The 20,511-nt window shown below is 39.6% G+C and overlaps 2 protein-coding genes across 4 annotated transcripts; both read right to left on the bottom strand.

Moving 5' to 3' along the window:
* Positions 1 to 1,481: 1,481 nt before the first annotated feature.
* LOC138583555 (sialic acid-binding Ig-like lectin 5) lies at positions 1,482 to 9,102 on the bottom strand. Its single transcript, XM_069655415.1, has 9 exons — positions 9,047 to 9,102; positions 8,127 to 8,241; positions 7,202 to 7,549; positions 5,690 to 5,983; positions 4,614 to 4,868; positions 4,167 to 4,469; positions 3,435 to 3,546; positions 3,092 to 3,161; positions 1,482 to 2,890 (listed from the first exon to the last, which is right to left on the bottom strand). Exons 2-9 carry the CDS (start codon positions 8,185 to 8,187, stop codon positions 2,525 to 2,527), a joined length of 1,809 nt encoding a protein of 602 aa, XP_069511516.1. The 5' UTR covers positions 8,188 to 8,241; positions 9,047 to 9,102; the 3' UTR covers positions 1,482 to 2,524.
* A 2,985-nt stretch (positions 9,103 to 12,087) lies between these two features.
* LOC138583554 (sialic acid-binding Ig-like lectin 5) lies at positions 12,088 to 19,825 on the bottom strand. 3 transcript variants are annotated; one of them, XM_069655414.1, is made up of 9 exons: positions 19,741 to 19,825; positions 19,240 to 19,355; positions 18,504 to 18,674; positions 18,051 to 18,350; positions 17,536 to 17,787; positions 17,175 to 17,459; positions 16,928 to 17,045; positions 14,405 to 14,453; positions 12,088 to 13,891 (listed from the first exon to the last, which is right to left on the bottom strand). In XM_069655414.1, the coding sequence occupies exons 2-9, from the start codon at positions 19,304 to 19,306 to the stop codon at positions 13,538 to 13,540; spliced, it is 1,596 nt and encodes a 531-aa protein (XP_069511515.1). In that variant the 5' UTR covers positions 19,307 to 19,355; positions 19,741 to 19,825; the 3' UTR covers positions 12,088 to 13,537. The 3 variants fall into 3 exon arrangements, with proteins under 3 accessions (XP_069511515.1, XP_069511514.1, XP_069511513.1); XM_069655413.1 differs by having other exon boundaries at positions 16,928 to 17,039; positions 18,504 to 18,905; XM_069655412.1 differs by having other exon boundaries at positions 18,504 to 18,905.
* Positions 19,826 to 20,511: the final 686 nt, after the last annotated feature.

Raw genomic sequence — 20,511 nt, forward strand, 5'->3', positions numbered from 1 at the left:
CTCATGTCAGAGGCAACCTGCTCATTCAGCACTAACGCACGTCATGTTTACATCTGAAATAAAGGTTTACATGGTCACTTAGTAGAAATAAATCCCATAAGTCCCTAACAAAAATCCTCAAATGTAATCCTATTGGGGCTGTCAAAGTTAACGCGTTAACAACGCCCTGTAGTTTGTGAAATCAGGAAGCGATGCAGCGGTAGTGTAGCAAACTAAACAAACCTCCGTGAGAAGAAATGGATAAAGAAAAGGGTCTTTTAAATGGCAGGTTCAGGCACAAAGCCCGGCTAGATGGTTCTCTGGACAAGACTAAAGTTATCTGTATGTACTGTCAAAGTGAACGGAGTTACCACCGGAGTACGTTGAGTCTTTAATACCACTTGCTGGCCAAGCACACAGCTGATGCAGAGAGCCCCGGGTTGTGAAACATGTCTTTAAGTGATTAAACTTAAAATGATGTTATTTTATCTCCTGCTGCAGACTCAATGACTTATTACTTACTATGTTACATTCAGGTCAATATGCTCGTCTGTTGTTGCTTGTTGGGCTTCAGTTTGCCATGTGATGCTTTCAGCATATTTTTTGAGCATGCAGTACCTTTGAGGTTACTCTGTAGAATATTCTGGACAGTGTTTGTCATTGTTTTAGGAATATTGCAATAATAATAAACATACATTTGCATAAAGGAAGCATATTTGTCCATTAACATGTTGATAAGAGTGTTAAAAACTTAAAAATATCTCTTTAAGGCGTTTACAACAGGTAAAAAATGTGCGATTAATCGTGAGTAAACAATGGTACATGGTAAATGGGCTGTACTTACTCACTCAAAGCTGCTTTTATACTACATGTCACATTCACCCATTCACACACTGATGGCAGAGGCTGCTACGTAAAGTGCCCAACTGTCAATCAGTTATCACATTCATACCCGTTGGCTATGCCACCGGGAGCAATTTGGGGTTCAGTGTCTTGCCCAAGGACACTTCGACATGTAGCCTGAGGGAGCTGGGGATCGAACCTCCGACCTTCCGATCGAAAGACAACCGACTCTACCACTGAGCCACAGCCGCCCCTAACAATGGACAACCATGCAATTAATCACGATTAAATATTTTAATCGATTAACAATCGAATCAATCAAACAACCGAATAATAATATAAATGAACACAACAGCGCGCACACTCACCTACAGATGTGGAGAAAAAGCAGCAGTTTGGCTGAAATGTTTCTTCTCAGTTTTCAAATGTCGATTCCTTCCACAGCTCCGAAGCACCGCCGGCGTCAGCCTGATCTATTTACAGTGTCCGTCCCACCAGTGGAACATCCTAATCCTGTTAGCTTAGCCTTAATCCAGATTCACTTTCAGCACATACATGCATATCGTGTACTGGTTGTGTTCATGCACGAGCCCACGAGGAGGCACAAATATTTACAAGACTAAATAAACATCCATACAAAAAAAAAAGTTACATGCATGTTTATTTTTAAAACAGTGTACAATATTTTCATTATTACAGTGCTAATCACAACAATACAACACAAGCATAATTAATACAAGAAAGGATGGCCAAAGCCCGGCAGCATAGCCATGAAGCCACTTACAAAATATACAACTTTCAACAATATAAACTCTTTCTCCTAAGTGTCCACATTGTTTAACTCAGGGTCTGCTGAATGGTACCTATACAATGCTGTGTTAACCTCAAACCCTTTTGTGCTACACGTTCGACGCCTTCCTGTAACACCCAAAACAAATACATCAATTAAACTCAAACCCCGACTGAAGTGTAGAAAGACTATAAAGATAAAAACTTGTTTGTGTTGTCATACAAAAAAGTCCAATCTCCAGTATGACTTTCATTTTCTTTTCATTTACTATGAAAGTTTTTATAAGAATTCTCAGTTTCCCGGGTAATTACCAATAAAGAGGAACAAAGTCATATTCATGTAGCTGAGGGGGGATGCATACTGTACGTGAGAACCCTCAGAGACAAGCTGCAGGGTCTTATTTTCATCTTTTAAAGGAAGTCAGTATGCAAAACATGTGAAACTTGGTTGTTGTCTCAGATGTTATTTTGGGCTCGACGATTTCCTGTCTCACTGCAGGAAAAAGAGTTGAAAATTCACTTCACAGCGTTATACTGTGTGTGAGCTCCGTCTAAGAACAGAGTTATCTGACTTGAATTCAAAATTCAGATTATTGAGAGTATACCTAAAATTACAACTATAACACCTGGGTGTGGTGAGCCAGCTGCACAAAGTCATGTTAGAAATGTGAAGTACAAAGTACAGAGTTTAAAAAGTGAGCTTCAGAAGTTCTCTCACATTACAAAAATATTTCCTGTACTTATAAAACCTTTGCTTAACTACTGTGAAGTGTTAAGTGCCACTACCGAGCTGATTCCCCTCGTCTCTGACTAAATTATGACGGCTCTGTCATTTGAGGCTTACATGAGTCTCCTTTTAGAAAATCACAGGATTGTTACAGATGAAAGCAAGAATCCATCACATCAGAACAATTTACAGAGGTTCTTCTTCCTGACCCATAATATCCTCCACGTTTGAATACAGCGCCACATCCTCACCTTCCTTGTCATCTGTCCCACACTCCTTCGCCTCCTCATCCTCCCCTATCATCTCCCCTATCATCTCCCCTATCATCTCCTCTTCATCTTGGCCTTCTACGTCTTGTCCCGCCTCTAGGTTGTTCTTTTTAATTTCAGCGTACTCGGTCTCGGTGGTCTCTTGAGCGGTGCCTGCTTCTGCAGGACTCTTTCTTTTAATCCGGGAGAAATCAAGGTTGGAATAATCCCCGTCTGATTTCCCTGCTGCCAAAACATCTTCTCCTTCAGCTGCCTCCTGTTTGTTGTCCTGACCAGCATCCATCTGTAAGGTAAAAACACATAAAGGCTGAGATTCATTCTTTCATCAGCTGCTACAACAACAATTGTCAGCAATCAAAAGAATAGAGGCATTGATTGAACTCAAAACTCCCCTGCTGTTTACCACTAGGTGTCACAAAAGTGAAAATCCTACAGTAGTGTTGTAACTTGTGTTTAATATGATCAGCTGTGTAAATATGATTACCCAGATATCCCCTGGACTTGTCACCAGCTCCAGAGTCTCAGCCAGATCTCCACTGGTCCTCCGTTTTTTCCTGAGGTGTTTCAAAATGTACAAATATTAACATCCTAACATTCAAAGTCACATTTGAATAGACTTTCAAGGACAAATCCAGACGTTTAGCATACTTAAGCCCATTAGCTGCAATTCAAACACATTTTTTCCAAAGAATTATACACAAATCTTTTCCTCTTTGCAACTTTGATAAATGATGAAACATCACACATGAACAAAGCCTGGGCTTCAGATAAACTAAATCTCTGCAAAATAGTAAAATAAAAACTGAAAAAAGAACTCCATCGTGTACCTGTGACATGTTCTCGCCAAACAGCAGATGATTGCAGAAAGCAGAGCGCCAATCAAAAACGCAATGATGATTTCCAGCCGTGCAACCATTCTAAACAATTTCATCTTTAGATCTGAAATCAAGAGCAAACATTTGTTAAAAACTGTCTGACATCACATTTACTTTCATGGGTCTCCTGTGCACTTTGAGTAAAAGGTATAATAAGTAGGACTTTCCTAGAAAAATAAAACTTTTACAAATATAATACAAATCATCACTTATGGGCCTCTATACATGTGTGTTGGTGAGTGTGTGTGCAGACCCTTGTGAGACCCTTCCCTCTGCATCTATTCTGTTGTTTTGCTTTGCACAGGACGTTTTCAGGAGGGGCGCTGTTGTGGTTCCCTGAGTGTGGGAGTGGTTCAAATTAGCAGCTGGGCCCCATTTAGACCGGCGAGCATGGCGAAAGAGCGATGCAGAGTTGGCCTTCTTTCTGTTGGACAGGTAGGTGCCTCAAATCGGGTAAGAATAGCTAACCAGTGGTTAGCATGCTAGCTCAAAGGTAACCGTGATGATGTCGGTGTTAGCTCGGCGGGGTGGCTGTGTTCTCGAGAGAGTGAGCCCAGGAGGAGGGGCCCAGTTTGAATGTGTTGTTGACAAAATGGAAGGAAAAATCCTCCTTATTATACCTTTACGATCTCTCTGAATATAAAGTATATCAGAGAAAAGAACATTTAAAAGACGAACACTTACCTTCTTTTTGTTGTTCTACTTTGGTAATAGAGAGAGGTTTTTTTACAGTTCCATTGTTATTGCTACTGACACACTCGACAACTGCGTAATTCTGGTCTTTCACAGGTAGGACGAAGGTGCTGTTGACTGTGGCGTTGGACTTGGTGGAGCTGGAGAAGATGGAGAAGTCTGAGTGGTCCTCCAACAGCGGCCATTTGATGGTGGGGAAGGGAGACCCTTGACTGATACACGTACAGGTCAGAACATCCACCTGATTTGTGCACCCAGAGCTGTTGAGGATCTTTGGAGACACTGCAGACACGGCTGATAGCGGGATATGAAAATTAATTTCAACCTTGCAGGTCAGATTCAGAGTATCAGCCTGCTTCACAGATCTCATTCTAGCTATTTGAGACAGATTTACACCATTTAGACAAACATTTTGAACCAGTAATTAGTCATACTTACATTTCACTGTTATGTTCACTTCTTTCTCCAGGGTGTTGCTGCGATGTGTTGCTGTACAGATGTACCATCCAGAATCTTCTGATTTCATGTTGGAGATGACAAGTTTGTCCGAAGCTCCATTGTTCAGGTTTTTGTTAGAGCCGAATTTTGTCCATGTGACAACAGACGGAGGGAAACTGTCGACACTGCAGGTCAGATTCAGAGCATCACCCGTCTTTACGGTCCTCCTCCCAGTGATTTTAGGCTCCTTGACATCTTTGAGACAACAATTTGGATGGATATTAGAATAGATCACACAATGCTTTTTGTAATGTAATGAGACAGTCCAACATTATCTCTGAATAAGGCATAGTCTACATGACACTCACAGTCTGAGGCTGTGCATCAGTATGAGACTTAAAAGGACATCTTGTGCATCTGGAGATACCAAAGTGGTGTGACAGAGTGTCTGTAATTCACAGCTTTAAACATGTTATCATTTAACTTCATTTATTTATTTCCAACATGTTTAAAAATAACATTAAATATATATAGGCAAACCAAGCAAATAACAGCGTACTTTCTGTAGAGTTATTTGTAAGTGAGCTCTGTTCGAAAAGGGTCTAGGATGAAGTCCGACACCCTTTTTTCTTTTAAGCTATATAAATTTGGTCGAGGCCGAAGCATTTAAAATAACACCAAAATAACTGAGACATAAGTATTTTCCAGAATGTTCTTATCGAGGATGACAAGAGGAGCCTTTTCCTCGTCATTCTGTTCGTTCTAGTTTCATTGTGCAAGATTTTGTTGTGGATTCTTAAGTCAACATAATAAGATAATCATCTGAGATAATATAATAAAGACCATATGTCAGAGCACATGGATATGGACTGTCAGTGAATGCAAGTTGTGACAATCCATGACTTGTATTTGGGCTTTATGCTTCCAAACAGATACAGGATATAAAACAGGAAGTATAAAACGCCTCAGATAATGTAAGAAAAACTGATCTAATTGTGGAAAGTTATAACGTACGCCAAGTCCAAGAGGAAATACTGCCCCAAAAAGTGTGAGAGATTACAATATAGTTTACTCACAGGTCACATTCAGAATCACAGTTTCCGCCGTTGTCACGCCGTTTGCGAAGCTGACCTTACAGGTGACCTTCGTGCCGTGGTGATTGCCCAAAGGTTTAAAGGTCAAAGTTGAGCTTTGTCCCTTCTGGGCGGTGACGTTTTGTGCGATGTTTGAGTCTTTCTCTCCCGGTCCTCTAAAAGTCCAGGTGATCTCAGGAGCGGATCCAGGGCAGAGACCAGGAGCAGTGCAGCTCAGTGTGGTCTGCTGTCCCTCTGTCAGAGGAGGAACCTTCACTGTGGGCCTCTGAGTCAGATCTACAGTGACGTGGGAGCAGATACACAGAAGATAGAAAATCAGTTTTAAGATAACTTTAAGTAAAATTAGTTGCGTTAACATGTAGGTTATTAATGACTTCAAGTATGTATTAATCTACTCTGTTCAACAAATCTAAAGGGCAACATGTAGAAGGCATGACGGTGGTAAAATGGGGCCTGTTTTCCATAATGTTCTTAAGCACCTGAATTAAACAGTTACCTCCAAAGCATGGACTATTCTTTGGGACCCTTAACATCCTTTGCTTGTTCAGCTCCAGATGCTTCTACCTGGGCCAGAGTCTAGTCTCTGTGGCCCTTAACACACCTGGTATTGTAAATGGTAAATGAGTTGTACTTATGTGTGCTTTTGTTAAGTTATGTTAAGTGCTTTTCTAGTCTTTGCGACCACTATGGCTGTGCCACCAGGAGCAATTTGGGGTTCAGTGTCAAAGGACACCTCGACATGTAGCCTGAGGGAGCTGGGGATCGAACTTCTGACCTTCCGTTTGAAAGACGACCGAATCTACCACTGAGCCACAGCCGCCTTGTATTGAGGTTTTCGTGATCAGATCACAAGTGGACAGCCTCAACAACAGGCGTGAACGCTCCCAGGACGGATTGAGGACGCACTCACATCCGATCACTCAGGCTACATATGGAGGTGGTCTGGGACGCATTTATCCACATACGTCTGGCAGTGAGTACGCACATGTGTCCTGGGCCACATTAAGCACCACCGACTCTCTCTGTATCCACGACAACGATCACGTGGATACGGGAGATCACTCGCCCCTCTTTCCTGTCTGATTTAACATTTCTCTGCTGTGTCTCTTAAAAGTCTTATTTTTTATTTATTCCTCATGTCACGCCGGCACGTGTAAACGTAGATTTACACAGTGTGCACGGAAATGTCCAAAATGTAGCACCAATACTTATAGATTGTCTTTTGTTCCATCTACTCTTAAGACAAAATATGACCTTGATTGCCCCTTTTTGTTGCCTCTTTTATTCATGATAGTTTAGAAGATATGGATTTTGTGCCGTGTTGGTGTACGATGCATTTTATGTATTTGGGTTGGACTTAGTACCCCTCTGGGACATTAAAGCTTTGCTGTACTACCTGTAGGTCTTGTTACAGTTTCCACTTGTTGCAAACTGAGGCCAATAGAAGCCAAACATTATTGATTAATATTAATATTTACCAGCAGTTCTTCATACCTTGAACAGTGACAGTTGCTGTGTGAGATATGAACTCTTTCTTTGAATCCAAGACTTTGAACTGATACCATCCAGAGTCTGACTTGGTGAGGTTATTAATGATGATGCTGCAGTTATTTAGACCCAGATCTGGCTCCAACAGAGACACTCGTCCCCTTAACCCAGATTGATTCTTTGGGCTGGTGTTGTTCCAGCGGAGGATGATGTGAGAATCAGCACAGGTCTGCTTACATTTGGACCAAGCTGCACTTTTCAAAGTGAAGCCATGAGTAGAATTAAAATAACAGGGTATCACGGCACAGAGTCCAGCTTCTGCTGTTACTGCTTTGACTTCAATTGGAAATTCAGCTGTTAATAAAAACAGAGGAAAGGGGAAAATCAAAACTAGAAGATGTATTGATATTGGTAAAACATCAAGACATTTAATACTGACAAAGAATGACTAGTTGTACTCAAAGGTAGAAACATAACTGAAATATTGTTGTACAAATTTGTGCTATTTGCAGCTATTTCCTGATGCATGAGGCTGGTTTTAACCAGTCATGCTGTCAGGTTCCTGTCTGATTCATGAAAAATAACATTTCATTACACTATTTCAGATGAACATTATTTATTCATGCAAAATCAATTAAATTTTACATTTAAGTGTTTTAAGTCGTGCACTTTCTGAGCAAAAGGAAAACATTTTAAAGCGTGTCCATTATCTTTTCATTACATACATTCAGTAAATTAAGAAATAAATAACAGCGTGACTCTTTGGTGTCATAACAAGATTGCAACGAAATGCACTGATCACAGGTTCGACTCCCGTTCTGCCGATCATTCGGTGCATGTCATCCCCCACTCTCTCCTCCCCACACTTCCTGTCTATCTTCAGCTGTCCTACTGTATAAGATTAAGATCGCAAAGAAATTGCACACTTTACCTGTGGTGGCATGGTTTCTTCTTACAGCAAAGAGCAGAGTCATCCAGAAGAGAACAAACATGGTATTTCGATGATTGAGGAAGGCAGTCACCAAAAACGTTGTCCTTCAGAAGCACTTTAGAACAGACAGGAAGTTTGGTTGATTAAACTGGACGAGAAACAGCCCCACAGCTAACAGTAGAGACATTTATACAGGATGTTGCATGTTCACTTATTTTCCATGTCAAATCATTTGACTACAACTTCCCCCAGAGGCCCAACTCAAAAGAGGTCTCAGTAATGATCTGTTTTTTGCCATTATTCAGGGACCATTTCAAGACTTTTCTTTCATAAAATGATCGGGTCACTTTAAGGGTTTACATTTAGAAAGGTTGTAATGCACGCTCTGAGTATTGGTGCAAGTTAGCTGGTAAATTAAAGGTGGAAAAATGAAACACTTGAAAAAGAAATTAAACAAACAACAATCCTTATTTGATGATTGTGCTCCACAGGACAACCTTCACACTACAAGCACAATAATAATGCATGACACTGAGTTCACCAAGGGCAGTTTCTCTGTTCACATCACAGACCTTAAAACAGGATGTTGCACTTTTGGTTATTCCAAAGCTGCAACATTTAAATTGTTCCACCACTTCACGTAGTGTGCAGCTTAACAATGCTACTGAGAACCATTTATCTCCAGGGCACATCTCCAGCTCTACACGGGTCCCATAAATCATCATTGATTCTTGACTCTGACCAACACCCTCCCCGACAGGCACCATTGCCGTAGCACAGTCCACCTGTCCGTGTCAGCACAAGCAATACCAGGAAACTTTCTGCATTAGTGAAGTAGGAATCAATCACGTCAACCATTTAAAATTTAAAATTCAAAAAGATGTTTTTTCAAAATAAGACAAATGTTGTATATCACTTGCCTGTCCGTTTTCCTCCGCTCTCGCCTCTCAGCAGTGTGACGCGGCTCTAAAGCGTCTCTTCCTCTCATCACTTCTCTACTTCTTCCTTCTCTAACCAACAACACCCAAGTTTTCTTCCTCTTGTAAAACTACCACAATTCCGACATTTATAATCTCTAATAAGCTTTGTGTTATGAATCATATATCTTTTAAAATTATACCTTCATAATGAACTAATTATTGACAATGTTTGATATTGATGTTTGAACTTTCACCATGACAGTGAACGGATACAAATCATTTAGAAAGGGGAAGTTTGGCAGTTACAAAACATCTTGAGGAACACATCATTCAACCAATGTTCCCCGTTCTTTGTTCCTTGGTATCAATTCACCCTTAGTGTCAGATACCTTCCTGTTACACTCCTGGATTAGTATTTTGGCATCTTCAGCTTATTAAGTGCAATTATATCAAAGTCACCGCCTATATGTCAACATGTTGGACACACGATGCCGGGTCATAGAGGTTGAGAAGGCTTTGTCAATGAAAGCTAATAGTTTATACAAAATCACAAAGTCTTTTATGCACAAGAAACTCCCTGCTCACTCAAAGTGCTGAGAGGCAGGTCAGTACTTGTTTCACTTTTAAAGAGGGAAGTAATCTATTACCAGTTGTATACATGCACTTTCAGAGCAGGAAAGGAAAACACTTTTAAGCATGTCCATTATCTTTGCATAATTAAATGTTAAAAGATACATTCAGCAAATCAAAAAATAAATAACAGCGTGACACTTTGGTGTCATAACAAGATTGCAACGAAACGCACCGGTCGCAGGTTCGACTCCCGTTCTGCCGATCATTTGGTGCACGTGCAAACTAGAGATAGACCGATATGGTTTTTTCAGGGCCTATACCGACACCGATTATTAGTAGTCAAGGAGGCCGATAACTGATATTTGGAGCCGATATTCATTTGCAGTAAAAGTGAAAATATTGGCGTCAAAATTTTGAATAATACAAACTCCAACACTTAACTTTGTTTAAATGCCTTTAAGCATATGTTTATTAAACAAACAAACAAAAAGTGCAGGGAGTTCCCAGGGTCAGCAGCATGTCTTATAAAGTTCACTGAAAATTTAAATAAATAAATAAATAACTTCCTGAAGTTTTATAAAGTAAATACAACAAAGTTCAATACAATTTGTAAAGAAATGAACTTTTTCTCCTCTCCGCCGTGTGTGTGAGCACTCTGCACGCACAGCTTTCACTGCTGATTGGCTGTTACCCGTGCCATGACTCTGCGTGTAACCAATCAGTGCTGTGGGTGGGACAATGCTGGAGACAGAGTAGTGACTGCAGACAGAGAGGCGCGGCTACATCAGAGCCAAAATAACCCAGTTTTAAATTGATCTCTTATCGGCCGTCGGCGCCGATAATAGGTCTGTCCCTAGTACAAACCACAACAAGTACGGGCCGGGAGGTTTTTTTTTTTATTTGTGGTTTTGTCTCATTCTCTGTATTTTCTCACAGAAAGATAACGCACATTTCCAGACCAAAGTGGTGTTCAAGGTTCAAAGATATCTTTAATATCCTCAATGGGCCATTTGTTTTACTGCCAGCGGTACCACAAACCATCCCACATACAGCAGAAATAACTAAGAAAAACACATGGATCGGAAAACTACAAAACTACATTTGTTAATAGGGCAATAGAAACCAATAAATAAATGTTATAAATATCATCTTGAGCTATTCAAAAGGCTTACGGCAGTCGGGACAGCAGCAGAGTCACAGCAGTCCCTACTCCAGAAGCCGCTCTGTCTTCAGATGCCATGTCTGGGGTTTTTAAGCACCGAAGACCAGGTGAACCTCGTTGTGCAATCACCTAGGAAGGCACAGCTGGGACAACACAACAGAAAGGGAAAAGGGACGGAGATAGCAGGGAACACGTACAGCTCACGTATCACAAAAATATATACAGATCCGCACACCAGGACGCTGCCGTAAAGGGACAAGTCTGAGGAAGAGCATGTTGGCTCGAACCGTGACTTTGTGCTGAATAAAACCCTTTATGGGAGCTTCCTGGTGTGCGGATCTACATATATTTTTGTGATACATTTTAAATGAAGTGACCCGTAAAAGCTGCGAAGAGAATGTAAGAAAAGATCTGATAAAACAAGAGTACAACATGTGCACGAGGCGTTAAGGTTTCTGTGCAAAGCTGAACAGCAGTGAGAAGGCAGAGTCGAACTTGTCACATGGGGGCACTGTGGCACTTAGGGTAGAGGTGCTCCACTTCATGGAGTGCATTTATATTGCACGCTGCCTATCATTAACCCTTTCATAATGTTGCCAGCAATGAGGTACATATATACCCAATCACCCATAAGTGTAAACCTTTTGAAAGCTCAGTTATAATTGTTTTTTTATGAATGTTATGCACGCTTGTAATATTTTTTATTGCTTTTTATATTTTTATTCTTATTGCTTATTTTTTTATCTTATTCTATTCAAGCCTTTTATTTATTTTTATTCCTGTTCTGTGATAATTGTTCTGCACCAAACACCAAAGCAAATTCCTTGTATGTGTAAACCTACTTGGCAATTAACTCCGATTCCCCGACGTTTTTGATGGATGTAAATATTTTTTCTTTTTTGTTTTGTGTTTTTGGTCGTACTTTTTGAATATGATGATATTTTCCAATGGCCACATCTTTTTCATGTTTCCTTCTGCCTTTGCACTCCTGCATGATATTACATGATGTATGTGAGTCTTTTGGTAGCCATATCTCTGTTGCCTAGCAGTGTTGTTGTCACGACTTAAGTGCTACAACGGAAAGAATATCGTGTACACAACTTCCTATGTTGTAACCACGAGCGTACAGGCCTGATGTCAGCACTTGACTCAACATATACAGGCAAGGCTGGATGTTGAAGCCTCAGACCCACACAGTGGCTTCAGATAAAGCCTTTAAGCAGAAGTGCACCTTGTTGGAAAATAAGATGTAAAAGAAGACAAACATTTGAGCGAGGACATTCTTTATGAAACATTTATAAGGCCCACTTCAATGCTTTCAAAGATGTGACACAATATTTTATTCATAGAGCAATTTTATACACCGAAAGCGCTATACACAACTCTACAAAAAGCCATTATAAAAACGATTTACAAAGGACAACAAATCAAACAAATAAACCAATCAGTGTCAAGAGCTCTCCATAAAAACTACATCTTCAGGGTTAGGGTTAAATCTATTGTGTTAAGGTGAATATGCAAAGCTTAACTGCGACATAAAAATGTTAATTCTACCTGATATCATGTAAATAAATTAGACACCAAAGCTCGTTCACACCAAAGTACCTATATGGCAGACATTATGTCAAATACTGCTAAACGCTTTAAGTCGTACTTTAAGTGATGCACCGATCAGGATTTTTAGGGTCGATAACGATTACAGATTGTTTAATAGTGAGATCTGACGATCACCGACTTAAACGCATTTTTCCAACCTTTCTAAGATGATAAAAATCACAACACAGAGAGAGAAATGAAAACATTATGACCTAAGTGTCTATCAGCCATTGCAATTGATAACTGCACTGTTCAGAACAATTAAGTGTGCTGCACATATGTAGACCTATTTTGCAAATGAACAAATATTTAAGCTGAAACCTGCAGGCTCTGCAATCATATTAAACAACAAGTTAATGGGGCTCTCTGTATCAACCGTGTCCACAAGAGACAGCTCTGAAACACTTAGCCTAACAATGCTAAGGATAACTATTGCAAAAAAATATAAATTGATAATAAAACCCAAACACATAAAAATGTGAGAGCGGAGAAGTTTTCGAGTTTTAAGAACAAATGAACCCATTCTCTGCACAGAGCGGTGACGCTGCACCAGTGGAGCAGGAGAAGCGCATGCTGCTTGCATCCGTCGAGTGAATCTTGCTAACTTCTGATCACTTCCCTGGGATCAATGTTACCTGACTTCTAAACTTTGGCTGAAGTGGTGTTGGTAACTCCAGCAGAGGGCGGGTTCAGCCTCAGAACATGGGACGTTCTCTGTCCGAGGCAAAGACGCAAAACCAAATGACAATCATCTCCCCTGATTCCATGAGGGAGATTAACTGAGTGTTTTATTTGCCTTCACTGTCAATGCGGAAAATAACGTTCATCTGCTTGGTGTGGTGCATGAATGTGCCACATACGTTTTACGTTATGCAATCAGTTAGAGTGATCGGGACTTTGAAAGGTGATCACCTAATTAGAGCCCATATTGGCCGATTTTGATCCGCGTCTGATTGATCGGTGCATCCCAAGTACTTACATGCTTTTCTCACTGTCTTTCTTACTGTATAAGAAAATCTACATACGTTTTTTTGCATGGACAAAAACGCACACATCTTCTTAAAACAAACCGTACAGTCACATCTGTCTACGTCTAATCGTCTCTGACCAATAAAAAAAAGAAATCAATGTATCTTAAGTGACTTCAGGAAGCTACACACTCAAATCTTCCCCATTAAATCCTTCAAATTTGAATACAACGCCATATCCTCCCCCTCCTCCTGATCAGGGACACACCCTTTTCTCTCCTCTTCCACCATCCCCTCCAACATTCCACCGTCCTTTCCGTCGTTGTCTTGACTATCCTCAGTTTTATTTTTCTTAATTTCAGAATACTCTGTCTCTGTGGTCTCCCGAATGTCCTCCCTTGGATTGTTTCTTTTCAACAAGTCGAAGTGGATGTCAGAGTATTCCACATCACCGTTAGGGGCTGATTCACCAGTAGCTTCAGCTCCTCCTTCAGCTCCCTCTTGGTCATGGGGTTCAGCCTTTTCCAATGCCTTACCGGCATCCATCTGTCAGACACAATGCAGAACTGTGTGTCATTTATAAGCCGACACAAACCTATAAACAGTTTGGACACTATGCATGAAATCTCTGTATCAATGACTTAACTGTTATATCATCTATTATTAACATTCAGTGGTTACAAAATGCAAAGTCCTTCCAAAGATATTTTTCGATGTTCCAGCTGCAAATGATTTCTACAAAATTCCTTGAGTTCTGAAAATTAGCTTACAAAAGACTTGGAGCAGCGTGGTCATTAGCACAGCCTCGTCAAATTACAAATGACTCTTTACTTTCAGCTGCGTTACAGTGCAACGATAAGAGAACTCTGACAGTGTTGACGCAGGTTGATTTCCATGCTGTAGTGAAATGTTAGACAAACTGTGTTCATGTCTATGGTGTGTGGAGTAGTTTATGTCTCACCATCAGACTCATTTTAGCAGAACTGTTTTTTAAAATGTAACTAACAAAAAAATAATCTATGTTGATATAAATCCCAGTGAAAGGGTTTGAGTACTCACCATGTCCAGACTCTCGATCACCGTATTCCCAGACCTCTGGTGCTTTTTCCTGGGGAAGAAAATTAAATACAAGAAAACAACTGCTTACTCATGACAATTAACAAGCAATAACTTCTAAAGTAAGGAAACCATTAAAACAGGTTTTTAACAAAGACCACGTGTAATTTTAAAGCCCACAATTTATTAACTTTACATCATTATATTTATTCATATTATTATGAGTTATAACCATTTTCTTGTCATTTTTAAATATTTCGTCACTGCTGACAAGTCTGCGATTTATCTATATTTAATTATTCAATATTAGACATATCACTCAGATGGCAGAGTGGCTAAGTAGTGTCACTTTACAGCAGCAATCTGCTATTTTAATGATATTAATGACTTATTTTAACTGATCTTATATTTTAATCTATTACCTTTATAATTATTTGAATTGATCTTACATTGTTATCTATTTCCTATCTTTAGAATACAATAGAAGATTGAATATTGCAGCAGTGGGAGTCTGGGACTCCAGGCTCTGGGACCCAAGAGAAGAAGAATTCTCGTAAGACTAAAAAGTAAGGAAAAGTATAACTGACGAGTTATTAGAATGAATAATTTAAGTTCAGGGAACTCACTTTGAAATTTCTAACACTGTTGTGCGAGCACTGGGTAATACTTAACAGCGTTATAAGTGTTGAGAAATAAAGAGTCTGGGAGCCATGAGAAAATTATAAGTTAAATATATTTTGCTTTTCTTTTGATGTTTTTAATGCTCTGTTTTTAACTGTGTAAAGCACATGCTTTATGTACGAATGTTGCTTTAGAAATAAACATGCCTTGCCGATATCCTGTGAACTTACACCAACAAAACAGACTTCTTATATGGCCAATTAATTTCCATTCACGTTACCTTAATTTATGCCACCGCGAGGAGTCGTGAAGCAGTGATGTGGCGAGTAAAATCGTGGGGAACTCTGTTTAGAGTGCCATATATGACGACGAGATATTGCTCTGTCGATATTTGGTTTGGTCAAGGGTCTGTGTTATAATGCATTTGCAATTTCAGATTGATTTGTTAAATCTGCATTGTGTTACCCAATAAAGACATTACAACAAGAAAAATAATGTCCAGTCTGATGGGCAAAGTCAAACAATGGGCCTCATGCAGCAACAGCCTCTTAAATTTTCTGTTAATTTTCAAAGTCAACGCCGGATGCACCAAACATTCACAACCATCCCAATCTGCTCTCACCCAGGAGAGCTGAATGATGAATCTTACTTGATCTCAAACTGGAGGGGCACCTTTTGTTATTAGCATAGGTAACGCCCTTTAAACACCATATAAGGGCAGGTGCATGTTGTGCCGTGTGCAAATCGGGCACAAGGGGAAGAAGAAATGCCATCGAAAAAAGATAGTAAGAAGAAGAACTACAGCAGCTGCGAAATCAAAGTACTTTTAAATCAACTTAAAGATAAATTCATGAAGATTTTCATTAAATGAATGTCTGTTAGGTCACCATCTATTGCTTCATTAGGTAACACAATAGTGATTGAACCTATGGCAACTCAAGAGTTAGCACCATGACAAAGGGAGCCAACCGTGAACGTCTGGCAAAATTGGGACGCGTGCACTGCAGTTCCCTTGTGTCACCATTAGGTGCCGCCACATAGAAAGAAACTGAGAACTGCGTTACAGGTACATCAAACATGCAGCAATGGCAAAAGATCTGTGATGCTGTGAATGCCAAAAAAAAGTGGTTTGATATGAAGTTGGAATCTGAAACGGCTCAGCAGCCGCTCATCCGTCTCATGTTAGATCTGTGTGATCTCTACAAGTGCGCCCTCTGCGTAAGGCCTGGATGGCCAAAGCATTTAACATCAGTAGGCTATGTTAGCCATTCAGAAGCAGAAAGCACACAAGCATCCAAGAGTTTTTATAGTCTTAATTGGGATCAATTGACTAATAGTATCTCTTTAGCCCAAAAATTAAATAATCCAATCATTATAATTCCCCTAAAAATAAAGAATGATCTAAATTTGATTATATGACGCATTTTATATGTTTCTTAGTTTTAAAACTTATATTTCCGTGCATTGGACGAACATTTGTGGACTGTGAAAACCAGAGATTTTTTTCCTTATCTTGGTAAGAGTGTTCTCCACCAAGTGTTAAATTTTCTCTTAGCTAAGATGAGAGCAAAAATAAGAAAACAGTTGTGAATCCCAGAAACCAATGGGTTCGAACAAAATACTAGATAAGATCAAAAATGAGAGAAAATGTGTTCTTATATCGCTTCTTGCATGAGGCCCGATGTCTTACAACAACCTAATGATCATGGAAGAACACATTAAATATGATAACGTTATATCTTGGAATCTGACATTAACGTTAAGTATTCATGGGTTGCTGTAAAATCTTTTATGACTCATCCAAATGAAAAAACAACAATGTGCAAATAGCAAAACAAGGAAGAAAAAAAAAAAGCAATGCATGGATGTTCAAAAGAGGGAAATTCTACCAACTTGGAGGTGTACCTGTGGCATGTTCTGGTCAGACAGCAGACGGTTGCCGAAAGAAGCGTGCCAATCAAAAATGCAATGATGACCTGAGGCAGTTCAATACTTATTGACATCTTCTTGAAGGGATCTGTAACTGAAACGCATTTTAAAAAGATATCAAACTGTAATCACTGGTGCTACTAATAAAAACAAACTTTAAATAAGTATTGAAAATGTCATTAAGTATTGATTTACAGTGGGTTATATAGTTGTTAGCACTTACCCTCCTGTTTAGACTCATGAGCGATGGTTATAATGAGGTTCTTTACGTCTCCAAAGTCATTTCTGCTGACACACACAACGGTGGTGTAGTTGCGATCTTTTACAGGTACAGTTATGCTGGTGTTGACTGTGTTCTTTGACACGCTGTTAGTGACAGAGTACTCAGTGTGGTTCTTCAACAGCAGCCATTCAATGGTGGGTAAAGGAAGCCCCTCACTGATACACACACAGGTCAGGACCTCTGACTGAACCTTGCATGCAGAGCTGTTTAAGATCCTCAGAGGAACTGCAATGCAAAAGAAGAGTCTTAACAAACAGGAAGCTGATATGAACATATGTTTTGTACAAAGGAGACGACTTACGTCCCAGCTTTACTTCAGCATGTGTAGTATATTTCGGGCGTGTTGCTGTGCAGATGTATTTTCCAGAGTTTTCTGCTGTCATGTTACGGACGAGGAGTGTAGCCGTTCCAGTGTTACTTTCCAGAGTCTTGTTTGAGCCAAGTTTAGTCCATGTGATAACAGAGGGAGGGAAACTGTCAACACTGCAGTTCAGATTTAGAGCATCACCCTCTTTAACGATAGTCTTTCCAGTGATGACAGGTTTCCGCACATCTTTGAGACAAAAGTTTAAGAATCAAATTAGAATTTGACAGTGTAAAACCAGTTGGGGCTTTGGACCTCCATCGAGACAAGATATTTAACAGGAAGCATGAAAAACACTCGAGATAAGCTGTTCCCTTTAGGTTAAATATTTAAGGACGAGCTATACTATCGTCTCTGTTTTACAATATTAGTTGAGTTAATAAAGCATTCTGTAGCAGATTCTTAAGTAAAAATAACGTTAGAGAATAATGAACAGTATGCTCTATACTCACAGGTCACATTCAGAGTCACTGTCTCCTCTGTAGTGATTGTGTTCAGGAAGCTGACCTTACAGGTGAATTTGGTGCCATGGTGCTTGGCAGAGGGTGTAAAGGTCAAAGTTAAGCTGTCTCTCTTTGCTACAGCAGTCAGAGTATCAGTCTTGACATTGGTGATGTTCTCTCCCGGTCCTCTAAAAGTCCAGGTGATCTCAGGAGCAGATCCAGAGCAGAGACCAGGAGCAGTGCAGCTCAGTGTGGTCCGCTGTCCCTCTGTCAGAGGAGGAATCGTCACTGTGGGCTTCTGGGTCAGATCTAAAGGGAGAGCAGTTCATGAGTGGAAGTTATATCAGATACCGCTGGAGTTACTTGTTTCCAACAGAAGTCAATATAAGTCATTCATGACTTTAAATACAAATATGTTGGTGCAAAGCATCTTGTATGTATGTACTGTGTTTGTTTTCATACCTTTAACAGAGACCTTTGCTTTTTGAATGAACGTAAATCCACTTGTCTTCCCATCAGACTTGAACTCCTCAACTCTGAACTGATACGATCCAGAGTCTGACACAGTGAGGTCGTTGATGATGATGCTGCAGTTCTTCTGACTCACATCAGGCTCCAACAGTGACACTCTACCTTTGAACCCAGACAGAACTTTGTTGGGTTTGGTAGTGTTGAATATCGCTTCTGAAACTTCACACATGTTGGAATTTTCACATTTGAACCAAACAATATTTTGGGCTGTAAAGCTGGAAGCAGTTCTGAAGGAACACGGTATCACAACACAGAGTCCAGCCTCTGCTGTTATTTCTCCTTCCCTCAGAGTGATACAAAAGTCCTTTGTTTGACAATTTTCCACAGGTGCACCTGGTGATGCAAATAGGGACAGAAAAAATGAGCAGAGAACACAAAGACAGTGATGCAATCACCACATTTCTTTATCTGTAATACTATCAGTAAACAAGAGTAATTAAGATAACTATTCATCCCAGAGTTTCCAAATACGTCAATATATGGCTGAATAATGCTACTTATTACTATGCAAATAATGAGCGGGTTAATTCAGGGTAAGATAACTATACATCTAATATGGAAGCATGTTGGGAAAAGTACATTATAAGGACATTCATCATGGCAAATTATTAATATCTATTTGGTTTACATCTTTAAGTACGGCTTCAAAAGAAGATAAAATGCATACCTGTGTTTGCATCACTGCCTCTTACAGAGAAAAGCAGAGTAGCCCAAATGAGAGCAAACATCCTCATTCGATGATTGAGACGATCAGTCTCCACCCATCCTCAGAAAGATATTCTCCTTTGAGAGGCACAAACATGTGAAACGTGAATAAGATTCAGCTAATGAAACTGGACCAGAAAGCGCTCCACGTTTGGCATCACAGATTTAAATACAGGATGGTGCATGTTCAACCTTAAAGTCAAATTCAAAAATGTGGTTAAATTCTCCTGTGGGTTGCGAGTCCCTTGAAAAGTTTTGCTTTAATGCACTTTGTGATAGAAGTTGATGTAACAGCGAAACTGCTCACAAATAATCTTTACAATTTCTGAAACCTCAGACTTTCTGTATTAAATGCATCAAGGTGGAGTGAACTTTCTTAGACGTACGCCATTAGTTCGGAAAAAAACATGTAAGTTTCCCATTAAAATCTTTTCTTTAAATTCCAGTAAATGTTTGCCGTTACCTTTCTTTTTCTTTTTCTCGTTCTCCTGCTCTCGTCTGTCCCCAGTGATCTCTGCTTCAAAATGATTCTTCCTCTTTCCTCCTCTTGTTGTTATTCACCGCTCTTTGCGCAACAAGAAGTTTCCAGGAAGTGTCTCTTCACACAACTGACTCTCTTTAAAACACCACACATTGAGCTAAAAATCTCCTAATATTGTATGTATACCAATACATATAATGTGCAACTTTAACACTGAAAAATAAAATGAGACAATTTCTATTGTGAGGTCACATTCATTACTGAGACATCTGAGAAAGGGGAAGTGCTAAACATGATTATTTGTTTAAAGTAATCATGTCAGTGTAACTATTTTATCTGTCAACTGTCAACTGCTTTGAAATCCACAACACAGGTACAATATAAGTTCGAGTCAAGTCAACTTTATTTGTATAGCACATTTGAAACAACGTAAGCTGACCACAGTGCTTTACAGACAGTGGCAGATAAAACAGTGTACAAGACATAACAGATTATGAATATAACACGCAACAATATACATATACAAATACATACATACACACATAAGTATATACACCCATACATACATAATACTCATGCATAACAAAGTTAAACAATTTCTTTAATTATTAATGTGTACAAAAAGACGACTGCAAGACGACTGCAAGCAAGTATGCATTCTGCATTCTATAGCTTAAATTCAAACTAAAAATAAACATGGCCTCAAATGGCATCATGTTGTCCTCTCTAATAACTTCCTCTTCAGACTGAGGT

This window comes from Semicossyphus pulcher, unplaced genomic scaffold, assembly GCF_022749685.1.
Source record: "Semicossyphus pulcher isolate SPU_LCO1_2020_fin unplaced genomic scaffold, fSemPul1.0.p SCAF_9, whole genome shotgun sequence".
NCBI classification, from domain to species: domain Eukaryota; kingdom Metazoa; phylum Chordata; class Actinopteri; order Labriformes; family Labridae; genus Semicossyphus; species Semicossyphus pulcher.